This window comes from Eublepharis macularius, chromosome 16, assembly GCF_028583425.1.
Source record: "Eublepharis macularius isolate TG4126 chromosome 16, MPM_Emac_v1.0, whole genome shotgun sequence".
NCBI classification, from domain to species: Eukaryota; Metazoa; Chordata; class Lepidosauria; order Squamata; family Eublepharidae; genus Eublepharis; species Eublepharis macularius.
In genome coordinates this window covers 38,473,353-38,490,497 of record NC_072805.1, presented here as the reverse complement: position 1 = coordinate 38,490,497, position 17,145 = coordinate 38,473,353, and the positions used below count along the sequence as shown (strand labels likewise).

At 42.6% G+C, this 17,145-nt stretch overlaps 1 protein-coding gene and 1 non-coding gene across 2 annotated transcripts in view; one reads left to right on the top strand and one right to left on the bottom strand.

The window, feature by feature from the left end:
* TENT4B (terminal nucleotidyltransferase 4B) overlaps positions 1–17,145 on the bottom strand; it is a 43,712-nt gene that overhangs the window by 12,768 nt on the left and 13,799 nt on the right. The window contains exons 3-6 of the mRNA XM_055000650.1: positions 6,153–6,276; positions 2,582–2,628; positions 1,566–1,686; positions 421–528 (exon numbers count right to left, since the gene is read on the bottom strand). Of these exons, the coding sequence (XP_054856625.1) occupies positions 421–528; positions 1,566–1,686; positions 2,582–2,628; positions 6,153–6,276 (400 nt within the window). The remainder of the gene's footprint in view (positions 1–420; positions 529–1,565; positions 1,687–2,581; positions 2,629–6,152; positions 6,277–17,145) is intronic.
* On the top strand, positions 7,632–7,702 carry TRNAV-GAC (transfer RNA valine (anticodon GAC)). Its single transcript has one exon. It is a non-coding gene; the product is annotated as a tRNA-Val (tRNA).

Below are 17,145 nucleotides of genomic sequence, written 5' to 3'. Positions count from 1 at the left end.
ACATCGCCAATAAGCAGCAGAACTGGCAAGAAGAAATTGACTTGGGAAGTGGCTCGGTATTAACATCCCCACTTTACTGCTTGTAGCTTTTCGGTGTTCTTTCTTTTTTACAAAATGTATAGAGATAAAAGCCACAGGATCCAATATATTATCTACGCAAACGATTTTGATCTCTTCAGTTGTTTTGCTTCCAACTTTTAAAACAAGTTTGGACTTCAAGCTTCCTAGCATTTCTCTACAACCATCAGATTAATTTCTTTGGGAAGTGGGGCAGGGGAGAAAAGATATGCCTTTATCAGCACTCGAACAAGAATGTGTCAAGGCCACACAAGTTGCCTGAAATCCTCGCTGCTTATTCCTAACTAAAGCATGAGCGTTCTCTACCGAGGGCTTGAACATTTCTGTATGTTGCCACCTAACCTTGATAAAATCTCCGATGAGGTGAGCAGCTTTTACCCCATTCCGTACATTAAAGCTGATATCGACTTTTACTTCGGTGAAGGAATCAGTCAGTTTAATAATAGGTACCTGAGGAAAGAGCAAAATACATTTATCTCTGTGTGCGAGAGAGAGAGAAAAAGACAGAGAGAAATGCCAACCCCGTTCAGCTATATCTTTAGTATACTGCGGAAAAGCACATTCAGTAAAATAAAACTGAGAACCTTTACAAAACTCGAGCCCTCTGTTGCACGCAAGAAATCATTTATACAACAGAGGAGGATAAAAATCACACACCCCAATAGGAAGCAGATGCTTTTAGTTAGGAACAGAGAGCAGAAGACAGAACCCAACAGACTCAAACCGTTCTCCCTACGAAGGCTGCTTGCGTGTGAAGGACATGGAAGCAAGAAGGGGGAGGCCTCCCGTGTTACTTCCCAAAGACAATGGGGCATTCTCTCTCTGCAGCACCACCCACGTGCACAAAGACCCGGGCATTGCACAGGTCAGCAGTGGCACCCTCTGCCCAAGAGCAGTCTCGTGCAGAGATTTCACAGTTTGTGTTCTTCCTTAGGGAGAGGGGCAGGGGAGGGAGATTTGGGCACACAGACTAAAGGCTGCACCAGACCTGACCTTGTCTCCCCTATGGTCACCAGGATCATTCGCTGATAACCAAGCCGATGGGTTGCTGCTGCTTCTTGAACGTGTCTCCTTCCACCCACTGATAAAAACACCATCCTTGGCCTGCCTAGCCACACGCATGCTGCTTTCTGCTGTGACCCTTCACCAGCAGAAGGAAATTCACAGCCTGTACCAAGCCAGTCACGTGGGCAGGAAGGAGTCATTTCAACATGGCCACATTTTCCTGCAATGGCAGGGGTCCTCCCACTCTCACTCCATCACCCGCCAAGGATTCTTTTACTATCATGAGATATATATGGGGGGAGAACTGCACAAAAACAAGAGCGCTGAAGAAGCCATAGCAGCTGAGCATTATTAATTGTATGTATTGGGCAATATTCAAACCAAGGGCAGCCGCACAGCACACAGGCTACAACAGACTATGCCCCCCCCCCACACCACACACCCCAAAATACCTTTAAAAAAATAAAAAAGGAACAACTCACAGTTGCTTTGTCTAAAACCTTTACTGAGTTTTCATCCGCTACGTTGTGCTTTCTGAGAGCCTCTTCCAGGGTCCAGAGGGGCAAATTTTCCCATTTTCCAAATACAACTAAGTCAATATCGCTGAAATTAACAGAAGGTTAAATGTCCGGTTAAAGACTCTTCGGGAAGTACATGCAACCTTAACAAAGAGGGCCGGAAATATTTTTCGCAGAGAATCTAGAGAAGCCCCCAAACCTATCTTCTTGTAAAGTTCCTGTTCTTGTGTGGCCAGAAGGCTCTCCCAAGTCCTGCATGCTGCATCTCCCAAACCACTTTCCTGCTCGCTGCAGGCTGTTCCCTTTCATCCGTTTCAGCGCCCTCCCCTTAGCAGAGCTAACAGGAGGGTTCAGGGGACCAGAGGCTGTGCCCGCGTGGTGCGGTTGTGGGCTCTATTACACCCTTTTTGTACCCCTGTAAGTTGCATGCTGAGCCAAGAAGGAATCTGTTACTTTGGCTCATGGCTACTAACACTGCCTGCTCATTGGACTACCATCTGCTAAATCTCCTGTTGGGGGTCTGCTAAATAGATCTCTTGGGCCCCGAAACGTTGCGATCAAGTCCTGAAATCTTGACTGATCACATTCTGAGGTCTTCGATCCATCTCTTACAGCAGGCACAACTGAAATCTCAACTACTGCAAAATTCACTCGTTTTAATTTATACTGTCTGAATACTTTAACCTGGGATTGTATTCGTACGTGCGTGTTTTTACTGGCTCCAGCCTAAGCAAGTCCAACAAGCCGCTGTGCTGTACGGACTGTTTTACTGTGTGAATTTTGTATTGCTTAGTCTAAAAGCCTATGTGCTATGGAGGCTTTTTTGAATCAAATGAAATGGAACAGAAGCTGCTGAACTTTCACGCTGTGCAACATCAAGCAGGCTGCTGTGCCACAGAAATTTTCTCAAAGTTAAACCCAAGTGTGAGGGGGATGTTTTTCAGCTCAAATACAATGAAAGATGATGAACTGCTACTTACCTTGTAGGTAAATATAAACCAGTCTTAAAACTTCCAAATATCTGCACCTGGAAAGCAAGCAGAAAGTTAAAACCATTCATTGAAAACATGCAGCTTGATTAATAATACTGCCTACCTGTGCCCTCAACTGGTACATTTTGGGAAAGCATTAGGAAGGTAAAGCATGAGTGCTTCAAAATTCTGGATGTGTCCTAATTGTCTCACAGTGCTACCCCTAAATATAAATTTATCAGTTATTTTGGCATATAGCATTAGAAAGTTATTTGCAGGTTGCACAGAAGTAAAAAAAATGTGACCACTTTTTAGTTTTTCCAAAGGATACTAGTGAGAAAGGTAAAGCCCTACAAAACAGTTTGTGGCACTGCAAGTTAAAATAAGCCACTTGTCTTGGTTCCATTATATCTCAACACTGGCTTTTAATGGGCAATTCAGATGTATGTTGTTTATACTGGGGGAAAGGGGGACTTCTATATCTTTATCCATTCTGCCCACCTTGGATGAGTGATGTACCTTCAGTCATCTATTCCTAAGCAAAATTTGAATTTCAGCTTCAGCTACAATTACTTCCCACGTTTTAGGTACTGTCTTTAAAGAAACCAGATGAGAGTAAGTGCCAAGAGCATGCTGGGATCTGTGCAGAAATGGCACCAGACGCATGTATCTACTGTACGTGAGAGTAGCTCTAGCACAAACAACCACAGTAGTAGTGATTGTAGTAGTAGTGGCACAAACAATCACGTGGTGTAGCGGTTAGAGGGTCGGACCAGGAGAGCCAGGTATGAATGCCCGTGCTGCCACGGAAGCTTGCCGTGTGACCTTGGGCCGTCATGCACGCTCAGCCTAACCTACCTCGTAGGGTTGCTGTGAGGATAAAATGAAGAAGGGAAGAATGTTTGAAGCTCTTTGTCCCCACTGGGGTGAAAAGTGGCACATAAAGTAAATAAATAAGTAACTGCACGCTGTCCGATCAACAGGGCGCAGTTAAGCCGGCGCAATCAGACGCGACCTTCGAGATCTTCTCAGCCCATCAGCACTATAATTTAAAAGAAACATTCGAGAGTCCTGGCCTATAAGTACTAATTTTTTTAAGTTGATTTTCGAGGGCAAGATTAAACAAACATACGGACTTGTGATGCCGCCTTATAGTGACAGACAAGCAGCCCATCCAGCTCTGAACCTCTTGTTCTGATTGGCTCTCCAGATCTCTCCTATTACTGCTGTCTGAGACACATTTAAGTGAAGATGTCCAGGATGGTATCTGGAGGCTTCTGCGTGAGAGGTATCCCACCGCTGGGCTACAGCCCGCAGTCATCCGCTTTCAGAGGCCAAACTTTTCACCACAGCAAGGTTGTCTAAGTACGGAAGGTATACAACTTCTAAATTGTTATGTACCCTGACCTGGATAGCCCAGGCAAGCCCAATCTTGTCAGATCTCGGAAGCTAAGTAGGGCCGGCCTTGTTTAGTAATTGGGTGGGAGATCTCCAAAGACGACCAGGGTGGCAGAGGCAGGCAATGGCAAACCACTTCTGTTAGTCTCTTTGCCTTGAAAACCCCAGCAGGAGCAGCCATAAGTCAGCTATGACTCGACAGCACTTCCCACCACCCAAATTGTACGTAAGTAGCCCAAACAATAGATTGTTGTACTTGGGAAACCTACAATAGTTCTACTAAGTCCCATGGGTGACCTTTCCACCTCTATACCTCTTCAGTGAAACAGGCTAAGCAAAAACAATATAACTGTATTGGTTCTGAACCTAGTACTAAATACAAGAACTCTGGATCACAAACCCCAGCGAAGTCTGGTGGTGATACTCATCCCAAAATCCTGGGCCTTTGGGGAACATTGTGATTGTGGAGGGGACAACAGTCATGAGGGGTTGCAAAAAACATGCTCCCATAGCTGCCTTCGTGCGCTGTTCCCCTTCCCCGCCCAAATTCATCAACATATTCTTAGGCATGCAAGAAACTGGATGGCCTTCACGTTAAGGACAAACACCATATTCTTAAACTTTCACTATTTGGTATCTGTTCTTTTCAACAAAAAAAGTTTCCTTTCTTTTTCAAACTGATCTAACATGCTGTCTGTCTCGTAATGTCAGCCAGACTCCTCTCAACTCCAAGATAATTAACGGTGCAATCCGAAAAAGAGTTACTCCAGTCTAAGCCCACTGAAATCAAAGGGTTTAGATCGCAGAGACTTTTCTTAGGATTGCACTGTAAAGTGGCTCTTAGCCACTCTTACGGCGGAGGGCAATTTAAGCCAAGAACAGCTCTCACTTACAAGGAATGTTTCCGTCTAAGAACATTCCCTGGAGCAGTTGGGCCAATGACACAATCGCTGGCTTCTATAAATAAAACCGTATTTTCAGAAATACTACCTTAATGCCATCATATATTTTTTAAATCCTTTTCTGAGCACGCTAGGAGAAGTACAAATATTTACTTTTTGAAACACTGTTAACACTCCACCGCCATTCTGATGCTCGATGAGTCTTTAATCAGTGCTGCAAAAACTACATCGAAACCTCTCTCTGAAGGGGAAAAGCCAGAAGTATTTTCACTGACAAATTTAAAAGTATGCAGCAAATTCGACTAACTCCGTTTAATGAGGAAGAGGCTGAATTGGATGGTGACTGGGGAAGGGCAGGGTGGGGGGAAGAAATGAGAACACAAGGTGGATTTGCGCAGATGGATCCTTAGCTAGCAAGGGATTTACTGAGTTTTTCAAACTGGTTTCAGGATCTGCAGTGACCCGACTTGCTCAGAAAGGAACGGCTCTTCAGACGCAGCCTTTGTTTACAATGGCTTTTACACTGCCTTTTTGAAACTCGCTGCAGTCACTATGGAGCAAAAATTCCAAAGCTCGCCGTGGCCAAAATTCAGAAAAATATTTGCTTTCACACTGTATTCTGTGTGAGTGGTTGGGGAGAGAGAGGGGTTTCCAGTGCTCTTCTCACTCCACAATACACATAATACTGTTGTTGTTTTTTAAGGGCTTGAAGAAATAAGTAAAGATGACCCACAAAGAGTGAGGTTTAAGAAGCTATGAACACTGTAAATGAGAAAAGGAGGCTTACAGTACGACTGAACAGAGCTTTAAACTGAGGCTTTGTTGCCTGCTTTGTGGGATGGGGCTTCCATTCACTAGTACTTCAGTTCAGGAAAAGTCTTCACAACGACGTGCTAATACCTTTCCCTCAATTGCCCCCCTCCCCCAAGACTGCGACTCCCATTCCTTCCTTTCTGAGTGTGAGGGGTATAAAATGCGCAAACAATTCAGAACAATCCCATCCAAAAATGAATCATTTTTTAAAAAATAATAATAATCCTGCTCAAGTTATGAAAATGCTTCTTGTTTGCATTATTTTACTGCAGAGTTTGGGGGTTTTATCTGCAAAAATCAAAGTTTGATATTGCCAAATGAGACCTCTTTAGTTATGATTTTAGATAACGCTGAATGTTCACCTAAAAATTCCTGAAGGAATTAATGGTGGAAGAAAACAAACACAGTATAACAGAAAATGTTGCACTTTAAACAGCAGTGGAAGCCAAGTATAGCAGACGGTTTACCTCTGCATTAGGCCAGAGTTCCTTTATAACGTTTTCTATCCTATTAACCACCTCCATCCGCATTCTTCCTTCTTCGGATCTGGGAGACATGTACTTGAAGAAGTCAATAATCTCTTCATGAAGACTGGAAGAGAGAGAGAGAGAGAGAGAGAGAGAGAGAGAGATTTAACAAATTATGCAACAATAGTTACAAAGCCTAAGACTCCTAAACACTTAGACAACAGGCTCAGCCAACGTAAGTTTACTCAGAAGTCAACCCCAGGTTACCCCTGAAGTAAGTGTGCACAGTGCAGCCAGCCTAGCAGTGCTGAGTTACTCCAGTCTCAACCCACAAACTTCAACTGACTTAGCCTGGAGTAACTCTCAACAGAATTGCACTAAGAAGGATGCATAAGCGTTCATCTTGCTTTTGTTTATCCAAAAATCAATACCAGCAGAAATATATTCAAACATCCGTTTATTGCATTTATATTTTGCTTTTCTTCCATCGAGGAACTTAAGTTATACAGAACTTCCAGGATCTCCCCTCCTACCCTGGGGCGCCGACCTGACCTGACCCAGTGAAAGTGTTGACTTAGCCTACGTGAGTGTTAAAAATCATCCTGAGTTTGAGGGTAAAAAGCTGGAAAGTCACCTATAACAGTCTCAAGAATCATTCAATAAGGTACTGATAACGTTACCGGAAGAAAAATAGCACTCATTTGACCGTATGTTACTATGGCTGATTCCACACACGTTGGATAATGCACTTTCAATGCACTTTATCAATCGTTTGAGGTGGATTTTTTGTTCTGCACAGAAAAAAATCTGTTCCAAATGATCTATAAAGAGGATTGGAAGTGCATTATCCAACGTGTGCGGAATCACTCTATGACTGCAGGATGCAATACTAATAGGCAATCTAGTGTTGGCTTTTCCTGCCACTATATACCCAGAGAATATGCATTTCATCACTATTACAACATGGGCCACCCTATCCACCGCTTCCTCCAGCGAGGATTCGTGTGTTGAGGGTTGAATCTTACATGAGTCTCTTCTATTAAATCTCCATGAGGTGAACTTGGTAGAAGGAAGTCGTGGCCTCCAACTTAACAGAATGGTGTCACAGGATCCAACCCTAGCTGCCAAATTAGACATGAACAGAGCAGGGCGGTGATTACAAACTCCAATCCCTATCCCCGGTTTGAATCAGCAATTCCATGCAGTTGCTTTGAAGATCAGGAAGTAGTAATGGGAAAGATAATTAGTGAAATAGATATATTGAGACCCTCCTCACAAACCTCTCGAATCATGTCTAACTTGACTGGTCTTTCTTTTTGTTAAACTGAGTTATATTTGTGGCATGTCTATGAAGCTTCTGTACACAATGTTTTTTTAGAGCTCATTTTCAGATGCACATAGATTTTCTGCCGCTCAGACAGCAATTTTCTGCCCTTCTTTCCAAGAGACAGTGAAGATGTTTTTGAGCGAAAAGGAGAGGGGCCATGGCTCAGTGGCAGAGCATCTGTTTGACACGCAGAAGGTCCCAGGTTCAATCCCTGGCATATCCAGTTAAAAAGAACCTGGCAGTGAAAAACCTCTGCCTGAGACCCTACATAACTGCTGCCAGTTGAAATAGACAACAATGACCTTGACAGGCTAACGTCTGCCTAGTGTGTGTTTATGTGTGTACGTGAGATCCTTGAGACGTAATGCAGTTTTCTGAACATAATAGGAGGCAATGGAGTCGACAGAGTTCAAATGCAGAGTAAAAAGCTTAGCAACAGAAAGTTCATTAATGACAGGGAACTCTGGCCACGATCAAACACACTTTACTCTTTCCTAGAAGACAACAATGATAAGAAACCCAGCTTTTCTTAATTAACGGTGTTTCCAGGTATCCCTTTTGGCCCCCCTCTCTCTCTCAGCCTCAAGAACTCCATCTCTGTAACGGGAAACTGAACTTAGAGCATTCAACGAAGGGAGCACTGACTCTCAAAAGCTCATCACCTGTAAATCTAGTTGGACTTTAAGGTACTGCTGGACCTGAATCTTGCTCTCCCGCTACAGGCCAACATGGCTACCCGCCTGCAATGGACTCTATCTACATTAATGTTCCTCTATCAGAGATTCAACCGATAGTGATCTCTTAACTTTTTCCGACGTTTCTCAGAGATTTATAGTTTTGTTTTGCAAGTTTGAGTATAATGTCATTTTTTACTAATTGGAAGGTTATACAATAGAACTTACTGTGTGTCTGATTTAGGCCATAAAGCCATGTTTGAGAAAACAGCCTGTGTTTTCATTTTTAAATTAGTCTTGTAAGCTTTTGATAAGGTCCCCCATGACATTCTAATGGGTAAACTGGAAGACTGCAGACTGGACTATAGGACAGTTTGGTGGATAGGGAACTGGTTAGAGGACTGCACCCAAAGAATGATAGCCAATGGCATTTCATCAGATTGGAGGAAGGTGTCCAGTGGGGTGCCGCAGGGCTTGGTTTTGGGCCCGGTACTTTTCAATATTTTTATCAATGATCTGGATGAAGGGGGAAAATGGGCTACTCATTAAATTTGCTGATGATGCCAAATTGGGAGGAGTGGCAAACACCCAAGAAGATAGAGTTAAAATTCAACAAGACCTGAATACTCTGGAGAAGTGGGCGGTTGTGAACAGGATGCAATTCAACAAAGATATGTGCGCAGTATTACTGGGCCACAAAAATGTGAAGCACAAATACTGAATGGGGGATACACTTCTGGGTAGTAGTGTATGCGAAAGAGATCTTGGGGTAACAGTGGACTGTAAACTAAACATGAGCAGTCAGTGTGATGCGGTGGCAAAAAAGGCAAACTCAGTCTTGGGTTGTATCAAAAGGGTCATTGCATCGAAATCACAGGAGGTCAGCCTTGGTCAGGCTGCACCTGGAGTACTGTGTGCAACTGTAACGAGCTTTTGCCCGTGTCTGAAACTAAGCTTCTACTTAACCAAAAGAAAGATGTATCTTTCCCTTGGATAGCTTTCAGCAATTAGTTTTCAGACCTGTCAAACAGCTAAGTTCTTTGAACCACCTGTTTATCAGTACATTTGTTTTATATAGGGTTCAATATTACTTTGCAGCTCCTTATCAAACACACTGACACCTGTCTAAAGTTTATTTCACTTTATTGAAAACACACCCTAGTTTTTTAATGAAGCAAGTAATTAAAATATAAATGGTTATTAATATAAATCCTATAAAAACAGAAAGGCAATACGAAGTAAGTTTGCTAACATTTCCTAATAAATTCTAAGTTTAACATAAATCAAAGTTTCTATGAAGTGCATAGGTAAAGATAAATTCTCACCTAAATTCCCTCAAGAGATTTCTTCCATCAGAGTTCTAACATTCTATCCGAATTTGCATTTTTATAAGTCATCATATGCAAATATCTAAGAGCTTTTCACGTGATAGCACAGAAAAACGGTAATTGGGCTGATGCTTCATTGAATATTCATAGTTTTTCCCACTGCTATTCCCAGACCAGTTTCAAATCCCCACCTGTGATGGCGGGAGGGACCGACCCTGGTTAACCCTCACTCCTGCACTTGTACCTCAATGGCAACTAGAATTAATTTCTAACAAGGATTCTCCATATGAGGAGGAGGAACGATCCCAGCAAAAAAAGAATTTTAATGTCAGCAAGTTTTGACATCTGAACACCGCCAGGTTCTGTGAAGGAAAAATAAGAAATTTAAGCACCACATGCAGCCTCCGTGGCATGGCCCCGTGTTAAATGGGGACGGGCCAGTGTGGCTTGCACTCCTTTAAAGCCCAAGCGCCTGTGATACTACTGCCCGCTTTGAATAAACTTTGAGTGTGGCAGAGGACCAAAAATCAACATCGTAAATACTAAATCAAAGCCATATTCTAATGTAAAACAAACACTGGAACTTCTAAAGTCACCCACTGTAGAAAACAAAACTCTCTTGTTCTAATGAATTCAGCAGTTTACACCCAGCAGCTAAGAAACACAAGCACTGTGTAAAAGCTTTTATATGAAAAAATTATAAAAATGTATCAAGAGCCGAGAACGCACACTATGTTTTCTAGTATCACAGTAAGAAGACTGAACGGCCTGTGATCAGGGTTGACTCAAGGACTGCTTCTCCCCTACAAACTCTCCCCTGTTCTTCTGAGATCACCTTTGTCCTGGCTTGAAGTACCCAGGGGCTTTGGAGGGTAAGTTGGCAGCAACTGAAGGCAGAGCCTTTTCTGTGATGGTTCCCCAAACATATTCATCTGGCACCCACTTTATCATTGCTGGGCATAGGTGGATACCATTTTTTTCTCCTAAGCTTTTATTAGAAGCATGCAACTATGGATTCATTTGGGGTCGGACTGTAAATAAAGTAAATCAATAACAACAGGTTTCACGGTTAAAGTAACAGTTACTGTGAAACAAGGAAATTAATCTAAAATAGGCTTGGAAATGACTTTTGCCACTTATGACTGCTTGTGCTCACTGGACACAGTAAAGAGGGGCAGTAGAAACTTTGCTGTGCTGCTAGCTTCGCCCCCAATGCTTCAAGAGTAAGGAGAAGCAGCCCCTCCCTCGTTCTAATGGCTAACAAATCATAATGAAATAAAAATGGTACACTGTTATCTATACAGTGACATTTTCCCCTTCATGGAATAAAGGTAAAGGTGCAAGCACTGAGTCATTACTGACCCAAGGCGGGACATTGCATCATGACGTTTTCTTGGCAGACTTTTTGTTACAGGGTGGTTTGCCATTGGCTTCCCCAGTCATCTACACTTTACCCCCAGGAAACTGCGTACTCATTTTACGGACCTTGGAAGGATGGAAGGCTGAGTCAACTTTGAGCCGGCTATATGAACCCGGCTTCCGCCAGGATCGAACTCAGGTTGCAAGCACAGCTTGGACTGCAGTACTGCAGATTACCACTCTGCGCCACGGGGCTCTTATCCCTTCATGGAATACTTAACCGTAAACAGATCAGCTGACAACAGCGACAACATTTGACTTGGCAACTGACCAGTGTATTAATCTTAAGATTCCTGAACATTTCCTGAAAAAAAGCAAAGCATTTTTGCCCCGGGGTGACATCTGCAGAAATTCTCAGGATTGCGACAAGGTCCTTAGGGACAAACACAATGCCGCAAGTCCCACACCACCTCTGTTTGTCTGGAGACCCAAGACATCAAGACCACACACAGTGCCGACATCCAAAGTTAATACTGAATGGCCACCTCACGTGTTATAGGAACCGCAGGCAGACAGACCTGGGGGGGGGGGCGGTATTTATCATGCGCTTTCAGTCATCCATCTCCTCAGTAGCAGGACAAATGGGAAACCGTCTTCCCACTAACAGGCAACGCTGGCCTAAACATTTCTTTTCCAAGTCGAAGACTAACATTGAAATCCTATGCAGAGTTTCTCCACTCTAATAACAATAAAATAAAATTGGTTAGTCTTAAAGGTGCTACTGGACTCTTTTTGATTTTGCTACTACAGACTAACACGGCTAACTCTTCTGGATCTATCTCCACTCTAAGCTCATTGAAATCAACGGGCTTAGACTGGAGTAATTCTGTTTAAGATTTCACTGTAAATTATTTATCTATCAAGGAAGACTGGCTTGGAGAAAAAATCTATCAAGTTTGCTACAAGACTGAAGCCATTATTCAGATTTTCATACAGGGTTGGGGGAGGTCTCTAAAAATACGATGCTGACACCCAGGAATCTGAATTTTCTCGATTCTCTTTGTGCCTAAGAACACAAAAATATTTAGAGGCAGAGCCCTGCATGGTAAATTTTAAGCTATTTCAGCTTCCCTACCATTTCGCATGTGGCCATGCACAATACCAGAGGGCAGAACATCTTACGGCATTATCCACTGCGGGGCAGAGTTTGCAGATTCACTTTTTTCAAGAGGATTAAAGTTCAAATTGCTAAACGTTAAACGTACTCCATCCTGAGAATGCAAACCTGATCTTCTGATTTCGCTTCTAATTTAGAAAAGTGGATTCCAATCTTTAATCATTTATTCCACAGCAGACCTTTGAGTAATGAGCTTTCTCTGGGGGCAAGCAAGACTGAAAGCCAGTTTGTCAAAATGTGAAGACTGGCCATAGAAAGGCATTAATGCTCAGCTATAATTCACCTCCCACCCAATCCACAATGCACAAAATTCGCAAGGAAAGAGTGTACATTTTTTCACAGTCATCTTAGAGAAGAAACAAGACTTAATATTAACGATACTTTAAAACACACTCAGTCTTCACTTGTGTGGCCTGGGGCAACAGAATACATCCTAATAACTCATGCAAGTCTCGTGTAAAGGAAACAATACTGCCCACCTCATATTTGCAGTATTAACCCCTAGAAACCAATGCAGTGAAATGAGCACAGCACCTCCCCAGCTGGGCTGTTACCACGTGCACACTACGCTGGTGGAAAGTGCTGTCAAGTCACCGCTGTCTCATGGCAACCCCATAGGGGTGTCAAGACCAGAGACAACCAGAGGTGGTTTGCTATTGCCTACCTCTGCATAGTGACCCTGGACTTCCTTGATGGTCTCTCGTCCAAGTCCTAACCAAGGCTGACCCTATTTAGCTTTTCTGAGATATGGTAAGATTCAGCTAGCCTGGGCTACCCAGGTCAGAGAATGCACCGTATGAGACCAAGTTATCTACTCCAAGATGAGGCCCTTTTACACCTCACTTAAGAACAGCCATCAGCTGCCTGGAGGCAACTTGGCAGGAAAAAACGAAAGCTACCCAGGCTCAGGACGTAGGAGAAATAGTCCCCCCAAACCAACTAAGTTTTGAGTCATGCTGTCTTCAAATGCATTCCTACAACCCAAATTGAACTTAGAAAATGTTTGCTCTGGTTGCCCGGTTAGCTAGCATGTTTCAAACTCAAGTATGAAATATGCAGAGCTGATTTGTCATTTAGAACTGCATACAATCTTTCAAACAGCTATTTCACAGGAGGTGTATGTATATTCTAGCCTGAATTCCAGGAAAGCGGTTCTTTTTCCTTTCCTACCCTTGCCTCTACATTTATCAAAGATAGATTCGTTTTTGAATGTATCAGAACTCGCCTAGAGGGACATTCAAAACATCTGGAGAGCCAAAACTTCATGTACATGGAAATGCTACTTATTACACAGGAAACAAAAACACGCCATAGCCAGGAATGTGAATAAATCATAAATGTGCAATAAAATATGAATTCCAAGTTCCAGACAAGCATATTTGGGCAGGATGTTTTGGCTTTTTAATCAGGTTTTTTTTTCATTTTGTATAATATGTCGTTTTATCTAGACCTAACAGACCATTAACCAAGGCTCAACCACTTTAAATATTGGATGTTGTCCACAAACATACTCCATTTAAGCAGTTTCAAAATGAGAGGAACTCTGAGTGACTGTTTAGCCAACCTATCAGAACCAGCTGGTGAAAAACCAAGATGTCGCTATTGGCGGGAGCAACGAACCACGTAAGGCAGAGGAAGCCGTAGAACAGTCAGACCCCTTCTTTCAGTTTGACTGGGACCCACTGCCATGAGGCTCCCACAACTGCTTCCTGCAGTGGCCATTTCTGTTCAACAGCCTTAAGCAAAAGTGGCAACTGAGCTTAACTTTTTGCACCACCCCTACCTCTTTTCCCCTTGTTATCAGGTCTACTAGACTGGAATTATTTTAAAGTGCAAACCCTCTTGAGCATGCTACAGGAAGGCAGCATGTCCATGCAGTAAATAAATAAAATGCAGGCCGGTACACAAAGGAAAATACCGCCCCTCCCACACACACACTGCTCAAAATGCCATTTTAGGTCAGCTTGTTTGTCTTTTCTCCCCAGAATTTTGCCTTAGCCAGGGATCCCTGCTCTAGATCTCCCCCCACCCCTTTCCCTGCCAAGCCCCACCTACACTGCAAGCATGAGGACACAGTACAAGACGCTGGCTGCTGCAGCATGGATGCGGGGTGGAGATGATAGCAGTTTGTTTGCAGAGTTAACCACATTCAGCCAACATGCAGTGGTAAGGGCTGACCCTCTTCAGCAGTGATGATACAGGCAGGCAAGATTTTCCTCACCAAAAAACCTTCCTGTCATTAAAACAAAAAATGAAGAATTCAGGGTAACACCTGCATTCTAGAATATGTTTATTATTACTTCACTAGAAGTCTCTAGATTGCCTTTGGGAAACATAATCTAGCGCTGAGGAGCTAAGTGACTCCTTCTATGCGCCCCCAACCCGTCAACTATTACATTTGAATTCAAATGCAGAAAGGCAGGCCGTGGAATCTAAAGGCATTCGGCAAAGCATTTTAAAGCCGGATATTGGGTTTAACCAACACCCTGGATGCAAATGAATTCCACTGCGGCTAGAGGAGTTTGCTTACAAAGCCTTTAATCAGCTATTATCTATCATTATACAGACCCTTAAAAAGAGCCAAATGCTTTCTTTACAATCGTGGCAACCTAGCGAGGGAGGTCACTTTCACTCCAATAAAATGGTCGGACGCTGAAGGACTTCCGGAGGGCCAAGAGGCTGAGCCAGCGTCTGACCTCCTGGTCCGTCTTTTCGGTTGTGGAGCCAAAAGGAAGACAAGCCAGCACTGTCGCCGTAGCCTGAGAATTTCGGTGAGCTCTATTTCCATGATGTGCCTGTTGTCACCCCAAGGAGTGCTTTTTAATACAGCCTGAATCCAAAGTTACGGGCCCCAATCCAAAGTAAACCTGAATTAAACTCCCCTGAAAGCAATGGGGCGTAGGCTGTTACGTAAGGCTCCCACCTCTACCCCATCTTTCTGCCAAGAACACCAGTAATTTGTATTAAAAACCACAGGAGGCAGGTTAAGGTGGTGAATGGCTCAACGTCACTCGCAATGCAGTCCTATGCAGACATCCTCCTGTCTAAGCCTACTGGAATTAAACTCTGCAAAGGACAGCCCTGACAGCTTCATTGCAGAGTTGGGATTTGAACCAGGGTGGATAAAAATCAATGATTTTTTTAAAAAAATCAAAAAAAATCAGATTTTTTTTATTTAAATCGGATTTTTTTGATTTAAATCGGATTTTTTTTAAATAAAATGCTTTTTGAGGAAAATATATTACCATCCAAAGGTTATTCCATCATGAAATAAAGATTAGTTTTTAATTATGTAGAATAAGGCTGTATATGTTTAATTTTTTTGGTAAATAAATTCCATTAATCCATTCACAATGTCATGCTCTTCCAGAGGTTTTTGTAAGATTATTGGGCAGTTTCTCTGCCTACGAGATATTATCACAGATGCTTGGTTTTGCAGTTCTCAAAACTGAATTTGTGTCAGCTCAGCAGCGATCACATGCCTCTTCTTCACAGCAAAAATGTTATAACATGAACAGAGTTGAGAAAAAGACCTTAATCCTATTGTTCTACAAACCTATGAAGACAGAATCAACCCCTCCAGTGCTAAGTTTCAAGAAGTTCAGTGAATAGAAACAATATTTTTCTGATTGTTTGGAGTGGAATAGATCTGCACAAGAAGAAACTAAGTGTGAGGAGGGAGGGGCAAGCAGTACAAAATGAAAGTGAAACTTTTTGAGCACAATACTGCACAAGTCTTTGGATCTTTCGTGTGTATGACCTGAAGTTTATCACATTCTTTCCTTGGAGGAAAAAACCTATAATGGCAGCAGGCCGTAAAAGAGACCCAGTTTGGGAATACTTTAATGAAGTTCCTTTACCTATCGGTAAGGCAGGCATCTACTTGCATATTAAAGTTATACCAGCAAGAATTAGTCTTTATGTAGAAAACTATGATTTAAATCAAGCCTTAATGACTAGTGATTTAAATCGTGATTTAAAAATCAGTTTGATTTAAATCAAATCCACCCTGATTTGAACTCAGGTCTCCTCAGTCCTAACACAAAATAAAACAAAAGTCCAGTGGCACCTTAAAGACTAGCAACATTTATTTCAATATGAGCTTTAGTGATTCATAGCTTGGCTTTTTCAGATATGTGAAGGGAAATTGCACTGGGAATTCTTATGAGGAAAATTGTGGGGGAGGTGAGGCAGAGTGGTTTGGTTTTAATTCTAACATTAATTTTTCAAGTGATAATTCTCAATATAAGGGAGAAAGGAAAGAAGTAGAGTGGTTAGATATGAATCCCTAGTCCTAGACAGTCACGACTAATTTCTTCCATTGGTTTCAATTGGACTTTGTCACAGTCAAGTTTAGCTGAATCTGGGTCAAACTATCTCCCAAACTCAGGCTTTTAAATGTTACCCACACGTATTTTTAGCCATGGACAAATCAAAGACACTACTTTCCATTTCCGGTGTACTATGGAGCACCACCGCCAATACTTGTGCCGCAAACATTTTATATGATTTTGCACGTAAGAGCGTGCCAGTAGCCTCTCAAGCTCAGTATCAGCTCCCTACCACCACCACATTCTCCTTTGTGTATTCCGCACCCCCCCCCATACCCTATGACTGGCCATCATGGATGTTTACTTTTTTGGGGGGGGGACACACTTGAAAATGGATGGAACCACCTCCCCATATATTCTATATTATGTACATGGAATCTGAGTAATTATAAAAATCAAAACTAGCTTGTCAAACATTTATTATTATTAAACAAGGCTCACTGTCTTATCAGTGGTAGCGGAATAGAATTTCATGCGCTGACAATTATCACTGGTGTTATACCAGCAGGCCTAGAAAAATCAAAGGCACCTAAGAATCTGATGTCAGTGCCCTAGGAATTTAATTATCTCCAACCTGCAGTTCCGGTTCTTAATATATTTGATGGTGCTTCTCAGGGCTCTGCAGGGATTGACCTTCAGAGAACACAGCCGCGGTTTTGACAACCACCAGCACACTCTTCCCTTTTTCAGGCTTGCCAACTCAGAGTTGGAAAATTGCTGGAGACAGAGGGGGGTGAAACCTGGAGAGGGCAGCCATACAGACCATTCTTTAAAAGCAGCTATTTTCTCCCAGGGAG